We start from the raw sequence: 23,832 nt of genomic DNA on the forward strand, positions 1-23,832 counted from the left end.
AGAGGATAGAGGAAGAGGAAGAGGCAGCCTCTCAGCAGCAGCAGCAGCAGCAGGTTTATGGAAGCAGCAGCCGGAGGAGGAGGAAGAAGTAAAAGAGGACGGGGAACCAGAGCGTGCGGCTGCAGTGAGGGGGGACGCCGACACCACAGAGGTATGACCGCTGCTGCTCGCTGCTGTCCACATCCCTTTGTTTTCAGCGAGAATGTGAGGCATCAGCTGGGAGGGCTTTCCCTTTCTTCCTCCCTATGCCAGCTGACAGTAGAGGCTGGGGGGGGGGGGGGGGGGGGGTTGGGGGGTGGCACTGCAGAGTGATGCAGAGAGATGGAGAAAAGCGAGAGGGAGGGAGGCATGGAGGGGTGGGATTAGGATCCACAGACACGGGAAAGCAGGGATAGAAAGCGGAGTGGAAACAGGAAAAGAGCCAACAACTGCCTCTGCTTTTCTCTGCAGATGTGAGTGGGTGGACAAAGGGGTTAAGGTGGGGTCCACAGACCAAGTCCCAGTTGAGGAGTGTTCCCGCTATCAGCATCAGTGGTTCCCCTCCATGTAGGAGAGGGTTTAAGTTTGTGTGGCCACACCCTCTGCGAGATCAGATTAGATGATGGGGGGCTTTTGTGGCTGCCGTGCACACGTGTGCGTTTGTGTGCGAAAGCCATGTTGGACTCTGGCCAAACACGCTCGCCGCTGCTTCCCATTACTGTCAGGACAGTGGATTAGCTGCTCGGGAGCATGTTGATTTTCCAGGCAGCAGGCAGACGAGCCAAGACGCTCGATCACGAGCGGACAAAGACGTACTCTGGTGTTGGTGTGACACATGCTCCACTGTGCGTGTCCACATGTGCTCTTCACACACCCACTGTTGGACTGAGGCCAGAGACCCCCCCCCCCCCCCCCCCCCCGTCATGAGAGGACATTGTTCTGTATCTGCAGCCTCACACCAGCTCAGCAAACTGACATCTTTAAGAAATGTGAAGTGATGACTAAATTCACACACAGCACAGCACAAACCCCAAGAGGCCCTTTTGTGCTCCGACGTCCTCAGAGAAATGGCAGAAAACATCAAACAGTCATCCGACATCCCAGCATCCTTCATGATGGTTTCTGCCGCTCTCCTGTAATGACATTGAATGTCGTCAGCTACAACGTGAAAAGGGAAGTAAATAGAGAGATGATGCGAAATAAATATGGTTTGCATGAAGGCAGATAAGTGTTTTTTTGGTTTTAAATGTAAAACACTTTTCCAAACTGCCCCCCTCCTCCAAAAAGAAAAGAAAAGATTAAAAAAATGACTTGACATCAAACCATAGATGCCATTTTGCACATATCTGGGCAATCTCAATTATTAGGCAAATAAAAGCAGTTATTCCAACCTGTGGGGAAACATGTACCTCTGATTGGTAACCCCATAAGTACATCTATTTTTTCATTCATTCATTCATCTTCTTGACCGTTTTTCCCTTTCGGGGTCACGGGGTTGCCGGAGCCTATCCCGGCCACTTGGGCGTAGGCAAGGGATGCCCTGGACTGGTCGCCAGTCTGTCGCAGGGTAGAATATCCTCAATCACACATCCATTCACTCTCACAGTCACACCTATGGACAATTTAGAGTTGCCAATCAACCTATGAAGTGGCCGGGAATGAAAAAAAAAAAATGAATGAATGAATGAATTTAGGTAATGAATTTACGAGAATGAAGTCGTGAAATGAACAGAAAATAGTCTTAATTTTAGGAGAAAATTATAAGTAAAAAAAAAGTCAGTATAGTACCATAACAAAGCTATATTTTTAGAAGAACTTACGAGATTAAAGCCTTAACATTTATAAAGAAATAGTCTGTCTAGTAAGAAAATTTGTATAAAAAAATCAATATTATGTTATATGAAGGGCGTAGAGTCCATTGTCCTGCATTCAGCACTGGTTTCATAAATAAGGAAATACTACATCTTTTGGTGAGTTGATGTTGTTTTATTATAGGTATAGAGATATCCTAAAGAACTTGCAGAACACTGGGCCACTTCAGAAGAAGATTTTAGACCCACAAGGAGGGGCTTTCCGGCGGGTGAGTCAGTGTAGTTGCAGAGCTCCAAAGGCATCGTAGCACATAGATTCCTATGATAAAAAAACCAGAAATGGCTACAATGATTGATTTAGTCAGCATGTAATGTGGGTGGAGGCTTACACAACCTACTTCATTTTAGAAAACGCATGGCTTTTCCTTTCTAAGTTATAATTTTTGGGTCATAATTTTTTCTAGTTTATTCTCATAAAATCTGGATTTTTTTTCTTAAAAATTTGCTTCTCTATTCTATTAATATTATGACTTTTTTCTCATAAATTTCCAACTTTATTTTCATAAATGTAGTAATTTTTTGTTTCTATGGTGGGCCTTATACTCTGTCTTAGTCATAAACCAAAAAGGAATCTTTTTTTTTTACATGAATAAATGTTTCTGCACTGGTGTTTACTATATTGCGCAATTATGAACACCCTGAAGCCTTTTGACAGACATATTTCTATCTAAAACCAAACTTTTGATGAAGCTGTTTTTGTGACAAATCTGCTTTTAAATCAGGAAGTGTTTTACCTGACCAGGAGTCTGCTGAAAAATCCTGTTACTTATCAGCAGAGACCAAGTCTGCAAGTAGGCGGAGCTTCATGCAAACCTGTCCCTGTAGACAAGTGACATGACAAGAATTGATCGACAACATGTCTTAGCATTTGGATTCCTTGAAATAAAATTATGTCTCAGGTTAAAAAAGCCTGAAAACATAATAAACAAATGACTTGGAGCTTCTTCAGGACTAAATCTCTCTATATAAAAATAAACCAAAACATTTTGGGCCTTCAGCTTTTTGGGCTTCAGGCTGAAACTGGTCATCAGTTCAAGCTTCTATTTCTGAAATATGGATGTCATCACTAATCTGTGTATTGTAGTAAAATGTGTTGTAAAGGAGGATGATGTATGGTTAAGAATGTTATGTGATCAGCTGATTACGTAAAATGATCTTCAGCTTAGCTCTAAACTAGATCTGATGCAAAAATGTCATTTTAAGCAGGACAAAAAGCAAAAACGTCATGTCGAAATCTATTCCTGGATCAGTGACGTCTGGGGATCTGATGTTTGGAGCCATGTTGATGAGCCATGTTGATGTCAGATTGGAGCAAGTCGGGTGTTTTATAATAATAAGAAAAAAAAAGCCTTTTTGCTCATTGAAAACCTGGATGGACTGAGAAAAAAAAATCCAACATTTCTGTAAATGTAAAATAATACAAATACAAATAAAGAGTATCATTTATATAGAAATGACTAACTTAAACCTCAAAGGGTGAGAGGTTCAGGGGGGAAAAAAGTGCACCGATTAGTTCAAAACCTGATGTGAATTTCAGCTTTTCAGCTCAAACTCAGCAGGATGACGGTCAGCTCCCAATAGAGAAACAATCAGCATTTTCCACGCTGGAAGAAAACATTTCCATCTCCCATTCTGGACCAGAACATGTTTGATGCTAACACCTCTCAAAGCTTTATGTTGCATAAAAAGAGCTTTTAGCTCACTGGGAGTTTATCCAGGCTAAAGCCGGAGATGTGATCTTTACCAGAAGTCCCATTGAACTCTGCATGGAAGTTTTTCACATCCATCGAGAGCTGAGGTGCAGGGACTGATGTGATCGACTCTTGAACTATTTCAACATCCCTTTGTAAAAAAATCTGAGACAAAAGACAAATGATGGTCTAAGAATTCCAATTTGATCCGGAAGATCAGTTTAAAACTTTGGCAGCTTTTTTATCCTTTTTAGGTCAGAACTAAGTGTTATTAATGTAAAAAATGCAATTATCTTTCATGGCTGTATTTAAAAAAAAACTAAAAAAAACATTAATGTTTCCTTTAGTTTTCTCAAACATCTGAATATTAAAGTCCACAAGTTAAATGAAGCACTTCTAACTGAACAGATAAATCAAATACAGTGAACCTCTGATGTTTCTGTTCTTCTGGGCTGAATGTCTTTTTATCCTGGCTGAATGCAGATGATGTGATGTCAGAGGCATTGTGATGATTGACCTTTTTTTTTTTTTTTTTACCAGAGATGTTTAAAAAAACAGAAAAAAGAAAAGATAAAGGTTGTCCAAATTCCTTCCCTACTCACTATGTAGTGCGTTTGCCATTTAATAATGCCGTCCGAATCTACATTTCCAAAATCCAGTGCCCTAGAAATTTCCCAGAAGTGTCTGTGAAAATCCAGTGTGCATCGATTGGCAAATATAGACCACAATACATTGTGTCTAAACAATTTTTGCCAAAAAAATGTATTTAAATGTATTTTTTAATAAACCACATTTTCATCTTCTGATGAAATGATCATCACAAAACGCTCATATTAAGTAGATTTTCACTTTGTGAAATCGAGGATGTCATATTCGCCGTTTGAAAAAAAAAAAAAGAAGTAGCTATCATGGTTTCCCAATTGCTTTTAATATCCAGGGCACTAGATAGTCCTGCACCATATAGTTTTTACTAGTTAGGCCTAAGGGCGGGAATTCAAACATATCCGATGAATGTGTTGGTGTTCTCAGGCAGACATGCTCGCTCCTCTAAATGTGCTGATCGCACTGATTTCATTCTTAATGGTACAACAGAGCTCTCTTTATGTTGCTGTAACATCCTCCATGTTCAATATTTAGTAGCCCATCTTCCTCTTCCAGCACGATTTGTATCCTGACGGTTTACCAACAACACAGGAGAGCAGAATGCTCAGAAAAGTGGGAGAAAAAGGAATATCAGAGCGTGATTTAATGGCAGACGGAATGTGAGGTGTTTGGTTGAAAACAGTTTGGTGTTTTTGTTTCCCAAAAGTTTGCCTTAGCTTCCCCGTTGAGGGTTGAGCTGAATTTCTTTGTCCTCATTTGGGAACCTCGGCACACTGCTGATGTTTTAAGGTTAGGGACCCTATAAATACACACACCTTAAGCTGCTTTCTGCTCTCAGCCTCTGCAGAGGAAACGCTCTTCCAGGAGCTTTCAGCTGCCATGGGTTAACACAAATGAAGAATGGAAAGCAGTCACATCAAATGTAGCCGATTTCCAACAGAATTATTTGGGAGCTGGGCTAAATGTCAAGCAGTGTGAACACCTTGTGGCTCTGCAGAACTGTTTCATGCTCAGAAATCTAAAAATGACCACAATTACCTATGCTTTTTTTAAGGGTTCTTCTTGTAGGTCTGACAAAGACTTTAATGTGGAAATCTACAAAACCATAACCCCTTGACGCCTAAATTTATTTCCAGCAATGAAAATGAAAATTCACTTATATTTTTGCTTTAAATTAGACGCTAAATTAAAGGAATTTTTGAGCAGTAACGGTGTTAAGGTAGTTTTAGTGGTGTTAAGGTATCAAAAATCCAATTTGATGTAATAAGTCTTCAATCATGTTTTAAGTTTGACTGTTCGTGTCCAAGTCCAAGGAACGCCATCATATGGCGTTTTCATCACTCCAACTCAATTGAAATTGTAAAGAAGGAACCAATGTGGTTTCCTGAAAACCCAAGTTACAGAGCAGCGGGTGGAAGTTCAAACACACCTGCTGATCAATAACTGATCAGGCAGATCCATCTGGTTGGACCGTGGGAACAGAAATCGATTCATCGTCACCCCCCCCAGAATCTTTTTTCAAATGTAGCTAAACTGTTCAGTTCTTTACGCATTTCTTTATGAGATCAGAGTTTTTCTTGCCAGGGTCATTTTCCAGTATTTTCCCAGATGAAATGTCTGGTTTACAAAATTAAGAAAATAAATTATCCGAGTACGAAAAACTTTCCTGAACTGTTTGGGGGGCTTGTGCAAGAAGTGAGTGACTGGTTGTTGTGTATTTGTGTGCTGTGTTATCATAACAAACAAGGTCCTAAAAGGTTTTTATGGCTTTATTAGTAATATTAATTTATTTAAGATTGATTTGAAAGTTCTTTGAATGGTTCACAAATGTTTTTATTGTCTAGGTGACTTGCTTTTAGAGTTTGAAGCCGCGAATCCTGAGATCCTCCTTAGTTGTTCCTAAGGTGAGGTCCAAAACCCTCGGTGAGGCCTCGTTCCACCATAGTGGCCCTCGGACAACCAGCCGGAGAGCCTCAGGGAGCCCGTAGGCTTTGAGAAGAGGCCGACCCCCCTTTTTAATCTGGCTTCTGCATGATTTTTCCTATTGGTTCATTTTTATCTTATTCTTGTTGATCTTATTTTTTACTTTTACTTGAGTTATTGAGGTTTTTGTTGAATAAGGTTTGGAGTAAAGAGTCATATGTGGAATAGTCAGGAGAGTGACAGAGTTATTGATCTGTAGAGGCTGCCATAATGCCGCTGATGTCTGCTTTGGCTTACCGGATTGCTGATTTGATCTGAAAATGGACACATTGTTTGCTAAAAAAAAAAGGGGAAGGTTCTGTCAGGGGAGTTGATTTAAAACCTTCATGCTGTTCCAGGATCTTCGTTAAAATGTTGAGCTGATCAAAGCGTTGCCACTTCATTTGCTAATTACTGTTGATATATTTCGCTCTCAGGGGGTCATTGAAGGCATGGCAGATAAACGGCAGAGAGGGAACATGCTGTACACTAAACATGACGCATCCTTTCTGTAGCTTCCACCTCCTCTGTCCCATCGGCAGTGTTTCCATCAGGAGCTGACACAGCGGCTGCTTGATGCAGCTCTGCATCTGCTGCTGTCACACACCAACACAGAGCTCTGAGGGCTCGCTGAGAGGCTGTGATTAATAGTAGCAGCAGCAGCGACTGTTTATCTGTAAGCACACCTCGCATCCACACTCACAGACGAGAAACTGCAGCAGGATTTATTGCATTTAGTCTCTAAGGACATGATGTATGGCGGTAATTACCCGACCAGAGTCTCTGCTACGCTTTCCGTTTCCTCTCATTCAGTTTGCCTGAGAAAAAAATCTCTCTCCTCTGATAATGAAGGATGTGCACAAAGGTTAACGATGAGTCGTCTCCTCGCAGATTTCCCCCTCCTCACCTCGCTGACCAATGAAAGAGGCCATGCCGGTGCTCACAGCAGGAGCAGGTAAGGCAGACGCTCCACCCACACGCCCAGCCTCTCTGCATCTGTTCACGGCCCTTTCTCCTGCAGGGCTCCATGAAACTCTGGCCCTGCTGACCTCCCAGCTGCGGCCCGATGCCAACCACAAGGAGGACATGGTCTTCCTGAAAGACGTCTTCAGTGAGAGGAGTCTGGGTTTCCTCATGAAGGTGAGCGACTCCTGCTAAACTCATGCTGATCGGCTAAACCATGTCATTACTGTTTCCCTACGATGTAGTGTTACTGATGAAGAGTCAGATGCCCGTCACACCACTGGCCTGTCCTTCTTAGAGTTCAGATTCTTTTATTTGTTTTAAATCTCGCCCCGCCTTACTTCCTTGTGCTGTGTTCACACCGAATTTGGGATCTGGCAACCACGTCCAATGAAATGTCTTTTTAACGTTTTGGGCTTCTGCGCTCAAAACTCTTGGGTTCACGCGTCGCTGTGCAAGTTTTTAAATCTTTTTTGGGGCTTAAGTAGCCCAAAACAGATTTAAGGTGCAGCCATTAAACATACGTTAAATGTTGAATTAGTTGAACTTTGACCAATCAGGGTAGGGTCTTTTTTAATTCACGGAAGTGCCAACTGTTCAAAAATTGATCATGGAGGAGAAATTAATAATTGCGGTTTGTGCCCGACCGGAGTTCTATAACACAAAGTCTTTAAGATATTGGAATAGAGCTGTGGAAGAAAAAGCCTGGAGCCAAATTCACAAGATTTACACCCCTTTGACATTTGGCACGAAACCTCTTCCAACTGCAGGTACATGTGCTAATATCGCTTAGTGACCTGCTAAAAGCTCATTCAAGAACCCGTGTTCTTAACGCTAACGTGTTCTCACAACACATGTCCGATGTATGTAGTATCAGACTCCAGCCTGTCGTCTCAGGTCAGCTGATCAGCTTCTCCCTGAGGAGCTGAGAGGAAGTGCAGGAGAGAAGGAGTCTTTTCTATCTGGGCTCTGAATCTTTGCCTCCAAACATTCGACAAGCGTCTGCTCGGTGCACTTTTAAAACTCGCCGAGCAACGGACTTTTATTTTTAAGCAATTGATCCAACATGAGACTTTACTCTGCTTCTGCTTTTTCTTTAGGTCTGGGTATCACCAACAGTTTCCAGAATTGATTTGATTTGATTCTTTCAATCCACTCGATTCGATTCCATTTTGAATTTACATGTTCACATTTACACATGTAGACATATTAGTATAGAAATACAATAATATTCTAAATATGTTTTGAAGATATTCATAATAATCTGATACAGTTCACATACTGTACAATGTACTAGTGAAACAATAAACCAGTGAGATGAATACCATACAGTGGTTCAAAAGGAGAAGCTCCAACAATAATGTTCAGATCTTTATGGCCTTTCCCGGAGGGCGTTTCAGTTTGGCCACTAGGTGGCGCTCGCGCGACAGCATTACCATTTATTCCAGAGGATTTGTGCAGAAAATGGTGCTTTAGACTAAAAATAGTTACTTAAAAAAAGTTTCCTTTAAAGAGTTTGGACAATTCCTGCCTGTGAGCACATAAAGTTGTTAATTTGTCAACAACGTTTGTGCAGGTCGAACGAGCGTTAGCATTAGTTGTCCTATGGAAAATGTCATTATGCGTTAGCCTCAAGCTAGCTGACTTTGGCTTTTGCTGCTGTTATGCTTTAGGTCACCAGAAAAGGAGAGGCATAAAAGATCCATCTCTGCTTTCATGGATCGATTATTAATTTATTAAGTTCGGATCCATTCAGATCGATTTTATCAGACCAGCCCTAGTTTTCTAATGTGTTTATGTTTTCATCCACTTACTTATTAAAGATCATCATTTGGTCAATTTCAAGCTTAATTTTCAATATGTTATCCATCATAAGGAAAAAAGCCCCAAAAACAAGTTAAAAACCCCAGAAGCACATTGAAGTGGCTCTATGTAAGCTCGTAATAAACTTGGTTTGACTTTTAGTTTGTTTTAACCCTTGTGCTATCTTAGATGACCCCACCCTTACTTTGACATGTTCTTCCTACCATGACAAAGGTGGATAAAGGTGGAAAGATTTCATGTAATCCATGGACACCAGTGAAGATCACAAATCATTGAAGAAAAAAGGTTCAGCGCACTGTCTAGTGGGTCTAGATGACCCAACTCCCAATGGTAAAGTGCTTAGGATAGCACAAGGGTTAAAGCGCTTTATAAATAAAGGTATTATTATTAATCTTATAAAGACTGTCGGCTAAGACCTAAAGCAACCCCAGATCATGATAACACCACATGGAATAGAGGATCATGGGAAGTTTGGATTTCACTGTGACTCTTCAGTTTTCACCTTATGGCAAACAGGACGCCCATGAGGATGACTGACAGTAGAAATGTCTCCAAGAATGAATGAAAGACGTTGGTGTTTGTTTTCTAAATGCTCTATTTGTCAACATTTGTGTCACTTTTTTTCTTCTGCTGAGACAGCGGTTCTTGTCTTTACTTTGCTACATTTGTACTACTTTTCCCGCTACCGTCTCTCCTGTTTGCTCCAGATTCACGAGAAGCTGCGACAGTACGAGAGGCAGAGCCCTACACCTGTGCTCCACAGCGCCTCCTGTCTGGCTGAGGATGTAAGTTCAGCACTCAGACAGCACCTAAAGGGGAAATTATTTCTCAAAGTTGCTGAGTCATCCTGAAGCTCCTCTAGTCAGAGTCCACATCCTGCTGCTCTCTCACTAGTTCTCAGGAAAGTGCTGAGCTCAGCAGCTTCTCACGTCGGTTACTGAAGCTGCAGTCTTCATTATGTCTGCACACATGCATCTCTGTGCTGTGACCTACAGGTGGCAGAGGAGCTGCAGAGTGGACCCATGAGCACCGATGAGAAGGAGCTTCTGCATCTCCTGACGTCTCCACATCTGAAGGTAAACCGAGTTTGGTTTCCCTGTTTCATGTTCTTCTCAGCTGCTGAGCATCAACACGTCTGTTTTCTGTCTTCAGGCCGTCCTCTCTGTGCATGACACCGTGGCGCAGAAGAACTTCGACCCCGTTCTACCGCCGCTGCCCGATGACTTTGAAGACGAGCTGGAAGAGGAGTCTGTGAAGATCGTCAGACTGGTGAAGAACAAGGAGCCTCTGGTGAGCAGAGGGAGAAGAGTGGACTTGGAAACACAGGAAACCACAGGAGAAGGAAGACCCCAAAAGTTCTGTCAGTAACCTAGTGTGTCTGTGCCCCAGGGAGCCACCATAAGGCGGGATGAGGCGTCTGGGGCGGTCATCGTGGCTCGCATAATGAGAGGAGGTGCAGCTGACCGAAGCGGTGAGAGACTCTTCATCTTTTCCTCTCTGTCCAAAACTAAAACTAAACTGCAACCTGATCTCATAGCAGGCTGCATGTTTTCTGGTGGGGTTCAGAGTTCAGCTGCAGGCATTCTGTACATTTTCTCCCAGCCCAAAGGAAAAGGCGCCACAAGCTGGATTTAGAAAATAGTTTTGAACTCCAATCATCAGTGATGCTTTAGCATGACTCATGCTGCAAAACTGCTCCAGCTCCGAGTCACTCAGCGGGCTTCCATGGGATCTAAAATGTGGTTAAGCGTATGCAGCAGTGTGAGCAAAGCTGTGCAGCGCAGTCAGTAATCTGATCTACATCGATCCATGTCATCTCTGCTGCTTAGTGCTTCAGTTTGTCTGGGTGAAATCAGGTTGCTTTCTTCTGTAAATCTTCTTTAACCATTTTAAAACGGCGTGCTGTGTAGAGTGGCGCTGTCAGCTTTAAGCTTAAAACTCAGGCAGGATCTCTGCAGTCCCACCTTAACATTTTGATGATGATGATGACTGAATCCCACCCCCCCAGGGCTCAGAGCTTCTATGTTGGTGCAGCTTCACTGTGGATCTGTGCAGGAGCAGGCAACGGTCTGCACTTCCCTTCAGTGAAAGAGTCCTGTTCTTCAAATTTAGCTACAGAGTTTCATCTTTTTGAAGCTGCCGTCTTTCTGCTCTTCAGTTACACTCAGTGATTTCCTGCTCATTTCTTCACTTTTGTCCCGGCTGACATTACAAACGTCTTTTTTTCCTGTCAAGCAAAAGATTTGTTGAACAGGATAGTTGTAAAAGTTGAAGAAAAGGAACCCAGCATAACCCGGGCGTTGTGGTTGCAGGAGTGTCAGTCAGAGCAAATAACATTTTAGCATGAAACTGTAGGGAAGCTATGATCTATGGGGTCTCAGCAAAGGGGTGACCGGTGTGTTTGTCCATATTCATTAAAATCCTCTGTGAATCTTTGCCTCATTGGTGTTGTTATCGTTCAGGTTTCCTGATGCAAGTCTGCTGTGAGCGTCTCTGCTGGATCGATCAGCCTTCTCACAGCTTTTAGTTTCCATGTTGTGGCTACGGCTGAACTGATCCTGTCTTAGGGTTAAACCGGAAACATCCTCTCTGTTCCTCCCAGGTTTGGTTCATGTAGGAGATGAACTCAGGGAAGTCAACGGGGTCTCTGTGATCCACAAAAGACCTGAAGAGATCAGCCAGCTGCTGGTGTGTAAATGTTGGATTGATTTTCACTCAAGTTTCACTTGGATCTCACAGTAGATATGACATTTAAAGAACCACCCTGATAGTCTTTTGATTGATTTTTAAATTGTTCCCAGTAATTATGATTATGCTATTTTTTTCTTTCTCGAATAAGTCCTTTTTTTTTGGTCTGCTCCTGATTCACCACAATTTGAATAAAGAAATACCCAGAAATGCAATTGTAAGCTTAATTGCTGTATTTATGTCCTCCATCATCAGGAAAAGGCCCCAAGAACATATTAAAACACCATTTACACCTGAGTGGGTCTTTAAATACTTTACTGTAACCCCTGTGCTATCCTATGACCCCCACCCTTACTTTGACGTGTTCTTCCTACCATGACAAAGGTGGATAAAGGTGGAAAGATTTCATGTAATCCATGGACACCAGTGAAGATCACAAATCATTGAAGAAAAAAGGTTCAGAGCACTGTCTAGTGGGTCTAGATGACCCAACTCCCAATGTTAAAGTGCTTAGGATAGCACAAGGGTTAAAATATCTAGCAAATACTACTTTTACAAATTAAAAAAGTAGTCTTGTAAAAGTGACTTTTTTATTACTAAAAAGCCTGAGTGCCTCCCTTTCAACTGAGGATCATTCATACAAATGCATGTATGCGCCCAGCGACCATTTCTTCATGATGACGTAAATCCTCCTCTTGGTTCAGTCCCAGTCTCAGGGCTCCATCACTCTGAAGATCATTCCAGCCATTAAGGAGGAGGACAAACTGAAGGAGAGCAAGGTGAGAAGAAGCAGCAGGTCATCAGCAAAGCTGCAGCTGAGCAGACTTTCATGCAGAATGGTCATCTTTCTCCTCAGGTTTACATGCGAGCTTTGTTCGACTACATCCCCCTGGAGGACAAGGCCACGCCCTGCCAGGAGGCGGGACTTCCCTTTAAACGAGGGGACATCCTGCAGATCGTGACACAGGATGACCCCACGTGGTGGCAGGCAAAGCGAGTGGGAGACAGCAACCTGCGGGCCGGACTCATCCCCTCCAAACAGTTCCAGGAGAGGTGAGCGTGCTCGCCGCTCCGTTCACCCAAACGCTGCAGAATTGTGTTAGTCAGTCATCTGAAATCTTCCAAATCCACATGGGTGTGTTCCAGCCTGAGGTCAGCTGTGATTAGATGGAAGCAGAAAGTGAACAGACATATGTTGAATGTGGAAATGTCGTAATCCATCAGCAGGCTGAAGGGTTCACTGCCAAACTCTGCAGGATTAACTGGCCTGCTTCTACTTTGGTTCTTTTCAGGTAAAAAAAACACAAACAGTTTCTGCTGCAGCTAATGTTCCCGTTCGACTTGTAAAGAAACAGCAACTGCTGCCTTGTGATTCTGTCCTCAGTCGACCTTTTGCAAACAGATTTCTCTGGCTTTTCTGTTATTGATGAAGACTTCTCTTCCGGTGCATTCACTGTCCTGTCCCCCCTGATGATTCCTCTCCTGTCTTTGACTCTTTGTTGTGCTGCACATTGATCCAGGCGACTGGCTTACAGGATGAAAATGGGGACACTGCCGAATCCAAAATCCCCTAAAAAGCCTCCCTGTAAGTTTCTGCTCCACGGGATTTCACTTCAGCTTCTGCATCTTTCTGCACTTTCCTTCTCGACCTGCAGCACTCATCACAGATGTGCTCCCATGCATGAGCCCCGCCGTCGAACCTCGCCATGCAGACATGCTTTTAAAGAAGGAAGAGGCTCAGAGACGGAGAGGATTCACATTTATGGGTTTACTTCATTTCACGTTGACTCCATCTGGTCCGCAGAACCAAACAGCTGTCGCTCAACTGCACTTTTCAAGAGAAACATCCGAGTGGATAAAGAGCGTCGTGGCTCTTCATGCAGCGTAAGCTGCAGGCGATCCGATTAGTCCGGAGCTGCAGGCAGACAAGAGCTTAGCGGGATGCCAGTGAGCTTCATGACATCACGCAGGAGTAAAGCTGCAGGGACTCTCCAGCCCTGCCCCACGCTCCTCTGTTTTAAGGAGCACATAAAAGTGGGTCCCCCTCCTCGTCTCTGATGTCTCTTCAGTCCCTTTGCTTTTATTTAGGAGCCATAAACCTCATTCTCCTCCGTTATCTGTGATGGAACTGCCCTCTGCCCCTGTAATAATGTTCCTCTTTGATCTTCTCTGCTGCTGTCAGCGGAACAAGGATGTGACAAAGGTGAGTTCAGAAGCATGACACCCGCCATGAAGAAACAGTGGAGTTTTTATGGGCTGTTCAGCCGGGATGACAGTGGAAAGGTTGCATGAGTGGCGTGCATCTGGGTCTTCTGCTGCTGGTGTGTCAGTCCACTCCTTGGTGTGTGCGTTCATACATGTGTGCTAGCACAACAAAGTCCTGGGAGACTTTAGCTCATTTTAAAGTCCATCATGGTTCCTTTTTTCAGTTTTGGGTTTGTTCTCACCTGGCTCGGTTGTTGTCTTTCACCTGATCTCCTAGCTCGTTGATAGATTGAGAACTATTGCAGAAGTTCTGATCCTCCGCTGTGGGTCACAGCTGGCAGATGCATCTCCTCCTTCATTCAGTGGTTCTTCCCTCCTTCATTATCTCCAGGCTGCCTCCCACCTCCCACCTCCCTCTCCCTGTCCTCTAACTCTTCCAGGTGTCTTACCCCTGTCTCCCCTGCTTGCCTCCCTACAGAGGACTGTGACTGTGAGGGCTATTTCAATGGACAGTACATAGGTGAGAACGTGCACGTGTTTCTCCACTTCCTGCTCTTTGCCTGCTACAGCCTGGCCTTTGGGGGGAATCTATCCGTTTTCATTCTACAGTGGTCCCTCGCTGTATCGCAGTTCATCTTTTGTGCTCTTGCTGTTTTGCTTATTTTTTTGGCACAATTTTGCATGATTTCTTTTTAAGAGTTCACTGTCTTCTGTGTCCTGATTTTTCAGACAGGCGCGTCAAGAAAAAACAAAACAGTCAAACAGTTTAACCCTTGTGCTATCCTAGGGACTTTAACATTGGGAGTTGGGTCATCTAGACCCACTAGACAGTGCGCTGAACCTTTGTTCTTCAATGATTTGTGATCTTCACTGGTGTCCATGGATTACATGAAATCTTTCCACCGTTGTCCACCTTTGTCATGGTAGGGAGAACACGTCAATGTAAGGGTGGGGTCATAGGATAGCATATGGGTTAAGCTCAGTACTTATCACTCCGTGAGGCTCCTGACTACAGTACCCACAATGCTCCACCTCTGCTGTTTTGTAGTTTGTTGACAGATTTTCATCAATCAAATCAATTGGAGATCAGTAAAGACAACCATGACTCACTCATATTCTAAGACATTCAAGAGGCAGATTTCATGCTGTGGAAAAGACTGTACTGCATTTGCTGATTTGAGATGATCCTATTTTGGAACAGTGTCTTTTGTTTTGAAAGAAAGTTATGTGAACCTTTGTCAAACGTTATAAACCATTTGATTTTCTCTTCATGTCTATTTATACCAAAAGTCAAAAGTCAATTTATGTACACAATAATAGTAACAATATAGCAGTCTTATTTTTCTAAAAAGTAAGACTTTGTGGCTTTTACTGGGCTGTAGTCAGTAAGAAACGGACCTGAAAAGCTCTGTAGGGTTGCAGACTCCTGCTGTAGATCATAGTCAATCCTGAATGCAATGCCTTATACTCACCAAATTTACATAAATCTTCAATTGTGAGCAGTTCTTTGTGTTCTGTCTATATAACTGAACTTATTTTTCTATGAAGGTTTGAACTTTAAAAGCTGAAATGTGAGGAAATTGTGAAAATGTTGAAGTTTGTCTGAGAAAAGTGGATAAAGTGTTTACAGCCTTTAACCCTTGTGCTATCTTAGATGACCCCACCATTGACATGTTCTCCCTACCATGACAAAGGTGGATAAAGGTGGAAAGATTTCATGTAATCCATAACCAGTGAAGATCACAAATCATTGAAGAAAAAAGGATGAGAGCACTGTCTAGTGGGTCTAGATGACCCAACTCCCAATGTTAAAGTGCCTAGGATAGCACAAGGGTTAAACATCCATAGCTATGTTCTACACTCGTGGCTTATTTCTGTCTATCTGGTGATCTGGCGATAAACGAGGGACAACACTGTGCTGCATGTGGAACATCCACGGTCAGGATGACAAAGACACACCTGCATGTTCATCTGTAACCCTTGTGCTATCCTAGGCACTTTAACATTGGGAGTTGGGTCATCTAGACCCACCAGACAGTGCACTGAACCTTTTTTCTTCAATGATTTGTGATCTTCACTGGTGTCCATGGATTACATCAGGGGTGGGCAATTCCAGGCCTCGAGGGCCGGTGTGTCTGCATGATTTCCAGATAGTCTTGCCCTACTCATGGCTGATTACCTGGTTCAGGTGTGTCCAGCCAATTAGAACATGCCAGAGCAGGGTATGCTGGAAAACATGCAGGAATGCGGCCCTCAGTGCCCACCTCTGGATTACATGAAATCTTTCCACCGTTATCCACCTTTGTCATGGTAGGGAGAACACGTCAATGTAAGGGTGGGGTCATAGGATAGCACAAGGGTTAAAACGGCTTCGCACGAGTGAATCTTAATTCTTCTTGACTTATCTTCTGAAGCTCAGACAGAAAATGTAACCAAAAGGAACTATTTCTTGGACCCACCTGCCCCATTTGCCCCCCACCCTGCAGCTCAGATGGAGCTGAAAGCCTGACTGCAGCTTCTGTTGTGTTTGCTTTCTTGCTAACCTGCTTGAAGCTGCTCCCCCCAACTCCCCTCAGTGTTTTGCCCTTTCTAAATCCCCCCCCCTGTGCTTTAATTACCCACCCCTGCTGCTGTGGTCAGTGCGCTGCTCCCCTCCTGCCCTAAATCACGCCCCCACCCTACCCCACGAGGGCCCTGCTGCGTTGGAGGCATTGCACACTCAACCAGGCACGTTTAGCTGCTCGTTCACCTTGTGTGGAGGTGTGAGGCTGGGTTGTGTGATGCTCTAACGCCAGTTGTAGTCTCTCCTAAGTGTAAAGCAGTGGCGCCCTCCTGTGGCCAGGTGTTTTCCTGGGAGTTTTATTCAGGTACAGTGGCCGGCTCACTCCTGCAGGTACACGCCACTGACAGCGGGGGATCCACACGGGCCTGACGGCGGCAGAGCCTGCGGTCCGTTCACGCGGCGTCTGCCGGGGTCAGGCTGTGCTGCGAGTCCTTCCTCAGAGAAAGGCAGCATCCTCTGAACATGTCAGAGGAATTTGTGTCTGTGGAAAATGTTTACTCTGGAAAAAAAATGTGACATCCGCACATTTTCGGGCTTTAGTTAAACTGCATGTGGTTTCAGTGGCAGCATGTTCTCTAGCAGCCTCAGAGTTACTATGAAGTATTTGAAATGTGTGACTAAAAGATTTCAGTCCATGAGACTTCCTCAGTGCATGACAGTCAGTGAGTTCAACCACATCATAGCAGCTGTGCACACGTTCCTCCTGGTTCTTTACTTTGAAATAACGTCCCATCCCTTTCCCCCTTTTTTGTCATAGCTGGTTTACGGAGGAGCTTCCGGCTGAGCCGGAAGGACCGGCAGGGCTCCTCTGCAGATGGCTTGGATTCTGGAGAACCCAACTTCCTGACCTATGAGGAGGTGACCCGTTACCAGCAGAGACCCAATGAGAGGCCTCGTCTGGTGGTTCTGATTGGTATGCCTGATATCTGGTGGTCAATGTGTGTCTTACAGTGAGCTGGTGTTTTATTTGTATTTTCTGTATTTCCCAAGGTTCTCTTGGAGCACGGATAAATGAACTTAAACAGAGAGTGATTGCTGAAAACCCACATCGTTATGCAGTAGCTGTTCCACGTAAGTACTCAACATGAAGTATCCAGTCATCTTGACCTGTTTTGTCCCTTTCAGGGTCACGGACTGGTGACCTGTCCCGGTCACCAGTCTGACAAAAACAAACATGCAACCTGTTTTTTCTCTCAAAAGATACAACTCGACCCAAGAAACCCCACGAGAAGGATGGAGTCGAGTACCACTTTGTCACAAAACAGCAGTTTGATGCAGATGTTTTGAGCAACAAGTATGTTAATCATTGTACGTAAACCTTTGTGTTAATGTGTTTTTTTTTTTATTCAAAAGCTGTTGTTCTTGCTCCACAGGTACATAGAGCACGGCGAGTACAAAGAAAACCAGTATGGCACCAGTATTGAAGCTATCCGCTGTGTCCAGGCCAAGAACAAGATGTGCATCGTTGATGTGCAGCCTGAGGTAAAAGTGGTCCGTCTGCACACATTCCAAAAGTTCTGCCTTCATGTCTTGAATGTACACGTTTCTCCAGGCTGTGAAGAGGCTGCGGACAACCGAGTTTAAACCGTATGTTATATTCGTCAAACCTCGCATTCCTGAAAGCAGACGGCGCCGCAGCGCAGCCACCTCGCCAGCAGGGGGAGATCATGGCCGCATTACAGTGAGTCTGTTTGGCACCAGTTCACATTATTTGAACCACTTATACTCTAGGCTTCTGTTACCAGTATTTAATATGGAATTGGTGGGGGAAAAATAAATAATCTACATATCTTAAACAAGTATTATTAAATCAGTTATAAAACAAAATGAACCTGACCCATGGTAATCAACAGTCGGTGGGTAACAGCTAGACCTAATGTCAAGTCATTCAGAACATTCCAGCTACAGAACTACTTTTTTAGGTTTCCATTATAATTAACTCTGCATTCTTTCAACAACTGTATTATGGAGAGACACACATTTAGTAAATTGTGTACTTGCAAACATGCACACTCAAATATCAAAAACGTATGATACCAAATACAATTTATATGCAGGCACAACTTGAAATTAAAGCAGTTTAAAACCACAAAACAGTTTCTACGCATACAAATCTTTAAATACTTTGCACCACAGACTAAACCACAGTTGTGGGAATTTTGTCATGTCTCCAGGTTTACATGAGGCGTTTAAATGCTACTAAAATGTTGGGTCATCAGTGTTTTCTGATTAACCACTTTGAACGTATATTGTGAATAATATCTAGCAAAACGTTTCCTCAAACTGGGGGATATCCGGTTCTGGGGGATATCCGGTTCTGGGGGATATCCGGTTCCGGGTTACACAGCAGGACGCATGGCGTGCCTCTCTGCGAATACAACTATCTTCAAATTACTTAAAAGGTTGATTTTCCCCAAAAAAGAGAGCTGACCATGCCCCCGAAGAAACCCCAGGAATACGAAGACCTCAAAAAGACTCTTGACATTATTCAAGAAACGCTGAGAAGTTTTATGGAACAAGTGTCGGCTAAGCTAACGCCACTTTGGGAAATGATGGAAGAGTTCCGAAGATTTCAGGCTCAAAACGAGCAGCGAGAAAACCGGGTCGAGATTCTGGAGAAAAGACTGGACAATGTGGAACAGCAAGTAAGGATGAATGTCATTCTCACTGGAGTACCAATCAAGCCTCGAGCGAAACTGACAGCAAGAGCAAGCACTGCTAATGCTAGCAGTGCTTATACGGAGATCGGTGCAGAGTTTTTGGAGCAGCAAATACATTCATTTCTCACATCTAAAGGGATTTCCCTGGATCTCAATACCATCGAGACCTGCCACCTGCTCCCCAGGAGAAAGGAGATGGATAAACCAGCGATCCTCATCAGGTTGGTGAATCACAAACACAAGCTAGCTTTGATGACCCAAAGGAAACAACTGAAAGGTTCGGCTGCTTATCTGAACGACCATCTGACCAGAAGGAATGCTGAAATCTCAAAACATGCACGGCTTTTCAGGAAGCGTAAGCAGATTGAGAACACTTGGGTTAAAGGCTGCAGGATTTACGTCAAACCACTCGGTCCAGAGGACCGGTCCAAGGTTCTGGTTGTAAACACCAGGAAGGACTTTGAGAAGTGTTTGATCACGGTCGTCTGAAACAACATGGAGTAATAAACCAAAGAGCCAAATAATTTCAAGAAATATGACACGTGGATTCATCACTTTCTCTGTATGTCTGACGTAACCTGAATAACAGCAGAGCTCTGACCTGCAGACAACTTGACCTCAACTTTCACCGTCGCTGATATCAGCTGAAGAAGGATATGGACCTGAATCTAATGTCTGCAGTCATAACATCGAAGAGAACTATTAACTGTTTAAACCCAGAAGAACGGCTGTTATCAGTAAAAGAAGAAATACCAACCTTGGACAATGGACAGTTATGGACCCTTTTTAGTTTTCCTCTACAGCATTACTTTATTATAAAAAAAAGAAAATAAAAATACAAAAAGAAATATTAAAAAAAGTAAAACAAATGATTAATCACTGATTGAAAATTGTTAAATTGATTGACTTTTAATGATATTACTTCACTTTCTCCAAAAATTGATAAATTGATTCAAAAATCTTTCCTAATGTAGCATAATGTTGCACATGTTTTTAACTTTTGCTACTTGATGAAATTTTGCTATGAAAATTCCTGAAACAGTGTTGTGTCTACTTTACTGATATAGTATTATGTTTTATTCATATGAATGGCTTTTATAAGTAATATAATCTGCATATATTCCAGATGACTGATCTGCATTTGCCATGTTGATTTCTAAAATAGTTATTTTTGACGTTATACTTAAGTAATTCATCTTTGTCATGTGCTTTATCGATATCTTATGATTTTTAATTCTGTCTGATGAAAACTGGGAACCGGATATTGATAAATCATGTAATAAAATGGTTATAGTATAACGGGGTGGGATTATATAAGTTCGCTTCCTTCCACTCCCTTTCAAGCAATATTTATTAATATGTCTAATTATCCTAAGTTTGATTAGTTACTGTATGAATGTATAACTGATGATTATATTGCTGTTGTGTATTATTTCTACTTAATTGCTTGAAATAAACCATTTCAAAAAAAAAAAAAAATCAAATCAAATCAAACTACCCCAAAATTAAGTTTTTCAGAACTCATTGCTCCCCTTTGACAAAACCAAAAGGGTGCGATGAGTTCTGAAACATTTAATTTTGAGAAAGTTGAAAAAATGTGTTTTTGCTAGATATTATACACAATATACATTCAAAGATAACAAAACACTGATGCCCCAGCATTCTAGCAGCATTTAAACGCCTTATGTACGCACATGAAGACGTGGAGGATCTCACAACTGCTTGTAACTATGTGGTTTTGTCCCCTGGCTGGTGGGAATGGGGACGGGATCAAACCGCTAAACATTGGCCAACCTGCTCAACCACCTGAGCTATCAAGTACTTTGATATTTGAGTTTGCAAGTACACACACACGTTCACGTCTCTCCATACTAAAATGGCTTAGTGGTAAAGATACTAAGCCATACATACAACACCAACAGTTTTTCTTTTCTTCACATCTGGTCCAATAATTTGTGGAAAGGTGTTAAACCAGCATTTCCTCTTGAGAAAAAAAAGTCAGCCATCTATTTTGATACTGTGGTTACAGTTGATTCCTACAATGCTTAGAGTAAATGCCGTGGTTGGATCTAACTTACAAAACACAACTTTAGGAACGGCTTCTGTGCATAAACTATGATCTTATGAAGTATAAATCATGCAAACCTGTTTGTTCTTCATTGTGCTTTGCAACAGGATGACGACCTCCAGGAGATGCGTCAGTCCGCCATTCAGATTGATCAGCAGTATGGACACCTGGTGGACCGGGTCTTAATTAAAGAAGACTCGGCCAGTGCCTGTGCAGAACTGCAGGCTATTCTGGAAAGGTTGGAGCGAGAGACGTTCTGGGTGCCTCTCAGCTGGGTCCAGACTTAAACCCACAACCTGTTTACCAGTCCTCTCCCATGAAGAGATGATTCAAGACTCTGAAAAGGAGACAGTCGGAGAATACCTCAGTTTTCAGCAGCTTGGCTGCTGAAAGTCTTAGTTTCTGATTCCACAGATGGATGAAAGTTTGTTTTATGGTTCCTTCGTCTTTCTAAATCTCTTGAGGCCCACTCTTCTGAAGAAATAAACTTTCAATTTGAAAAAGCAGATTTTGCTTGTTGCTACAGTTAAATGAACCCAAATTAAGGTTTTATAGAAAACTCTTCAACCAAACTACATATCACTGCTACTTTTTTCACTCCTCACTGTAGCTAAAGGAGACAGGATCTCAGTTGGGTCCATCATGACTCCTGTTCGAGTCTTTAGTAGCATGATTAAATTAAGATTTGCAGGTTTTTTTTCTTTTACTCTACAGCTCATGCATCCAGTAGTATACCAGAATTTCACAAATGAATCAAATGCATGACCAGGTCTCACGTGTAAATACTGTACATTTTAGTCTGCGTGCCAATGAATGATGTCGTAGCACTTCAATGCAACTTGTTTACCCTGGATCCCTGAGAAACCACATCAGTTTGAGTGTAGAACATGTTATGGACACATGGAGTTTCTGGCTGAATGGGTTGTATCTCTTTTGCTTGTAGGAATGGATTTTGTAAAGTTTTCTGGCACAACTAAGGATTTTTACTCTGACAGACGTGACCTCTTACTCATTTTTAATCAACCTCTCAGCAGTTCAGAAGAACAATTGTAGCAATTCTAAGCGTTTCTTTAGCATGACACCATTATGTTGAATCTTTTTAGACACAAAAACTAAACACCACTATTCTGTAAACACAACCAGAATGTTTGTAACCTAACATGTACACAGTGCCATAATAAAGCAAACTGAATTCAACATGTACTTCCTGATTTAGCCTCAACTTTGGCTCAAGTACTTGAACGTCAGAATGTTAAAAACGTAGCCTCTGCAGCTATCACAAAAAAAAAAAAGCAGAAACATTGCCAGGAACCCCTGGCTTCGGTCCCAAGGAGCATTTCACACACATCTCTTTTCTGTCAGCGGTGCTTCCAGCCCATCAGAGATTTCAGAGTGACGAGTTAAAGGAAAAGGAGTTACTTCTTCATCCTGGCAGCTCAAACTGGCCGTTTAAGACTATCCCTTGGGAGATTGATGAAGTCTTTCTGTCTGTCTGTCTGTCTATCAATCAATTAATTAATCAATCAATCAATCTATCTTGTATTTTGTTGAGGTGGAAACTTGAATACAAATACATGTAAACAAATAAAATGAAATAAAAAAGTTACAGTGTTCTCTTACACTGAGATAGAAAACAGGAACATTTGTGAAAATCTGTAGCTATTAAGTAAAATAAGAATTTCACAGTCAACAATATATTATGTAAATAAAGAAAAGTTCTTTCTAAGGATTTACCTTTTATCAACCATGAAGCTATCCCACATGTTGGCCTTTCAGAAGGCCAAAGACAAACATCCAACATCCATATTTCTAGTGATGTAGTTTAATGGCAGCTAAGAAAACTGTTTTAAACACAATAGACTCCATATTAGTGATACCTCAACTCCACACAGATTCGAGAAAAAGTCTTTTTAAAAATGCTGGTGTCTATTAAAACATGAAATTTAAAAAGATCGTATCGGGCAAACACAGTGGAATCCCTTGGATTAAAGGATGCTTTTACTTTGGTCATTACTGCAGATGTATTGTAAATGTTTCCATGGAGCTTTTCCATTTTAAGTGCTACATTCTCCTCACTAACACCACACCTGAAACATTCTTACCCCCTCTATTCCACACTACCCAATGTGTGCTCCTGTAACCTTGCGGTGTGGTGATGGACATGCTTCAATATGACATTTTCCACATGAAAAATCGACATGCTTTAGTGTAACATTTTTGGTAGATAATAATCGACATGCTTCAGTATGAAATTTTCCGCATGGAAAATCGACATACATTAGTGAAACATTTTCGGCATGGTACAATTGACATGCTTCAGTATGACGTTTTTGGTAGATAATTATCAACATGCTTTAGTATGACATTTTTGATAAATAAAAATCGACATGCTTTAGTATGACAATTTTGGTAGATAAAAATCGACATGGTTTAGTATAACATTTTCGGCATGGAAAAATCGACATGCTTTAGTATGACAATTTTGGAAGAATAAAATCGACATGCTTTAGTATGACAATTTTGGAAGATTAAAATCGACATGCTAAAGCACCATTTGTGTGTTTTTATTGTTCTTTGTGGGTCCCAGGCTTAGACGCAATCTCGTCAGAGATCATCCGCCTCAAAGAATACTTCTTCTAAAACAGCTCAAGTAAAAAACGCAAAGATGACGATGACAACTATCTGTCATGGCCTGTCAGCTACTCCCTCCTCCCCCCTCCTTCCTGTTTTGGACGCGACCAGCTGGATCCACTTA

The 23,832-nt window shown here is 42.4% G+C and overlaps 1 protein-coding gene across 3 annotated transcripts; it reads left to right on the top strand.

Moving 5' to 3' along the window:
- On the top strand, positions 1-22,274 carry mpp3a (MAGUK p55 scaffold protein 3a). Of its 3 annotated transcripts, XM_023957390.2 has the most exons (20): positions 8-151; positions 6,998-7,061; positions 7,128-7,246; positions 9,601-9,678; positions 9,889-9,969; positions 10,046-10,183; positions 10,283-10,364; positions 11,496-11,581; positions 12,286-12,360; positions 12,438-12,634; positions 13,102-13,166; positions 13,764-13,784; positions 14,265-14,306; positions 16,588-16,653; positions 17,107-17,262; positions 17,340-17,420; positions 17,550-17,643; positions 17,723-17,831; positions 17,902-18,030; positions 21,185-22,274. In XM_023957390.2, the coding sequence occupies exons 2-20, from the start codon at positions 7,025-7,027 to the stop codon at positions 21,362-21,364; spliced, it is 1,836 nt and encodes a 611-aa protein (XP_023813158.1). In that variant the 5' UTR covers positions 8-151; positions 6,998-7,024; the 3' UTR covers positions 21,365-22,274. The 3 variants fall into 3 exon arrangements, with proteins under 3 accessions (XP_023813159.1, XP_023813158.1, XP_023813160.1); XM_023957391.2 differs by lacking the exon at positions 16,588-16,653 and having other exon boundaries at positions 1-151; XM_023957392.2 differs by lacking the exons at positions 14,265-14,306; positions 16,588-16,653.
- Positions 22,275-23,832: the final 1,558 nt, after the last annotated feature.

Source organism: Oryzias latipes, chromosome 8, assembly GCF_053564925.1.
Source record: "Oryzias latipes strain Hd-rR chromosome 8, Olatipes_Hd-rR_3.1".
NCBI classification, from domain to species: domain Eukaryota; kingdom Metazoa; phylum Chordata; class Actinopteri; order Beloniformes; family Adrianichthyidae; genus Oryzias; species Oryzias latipes.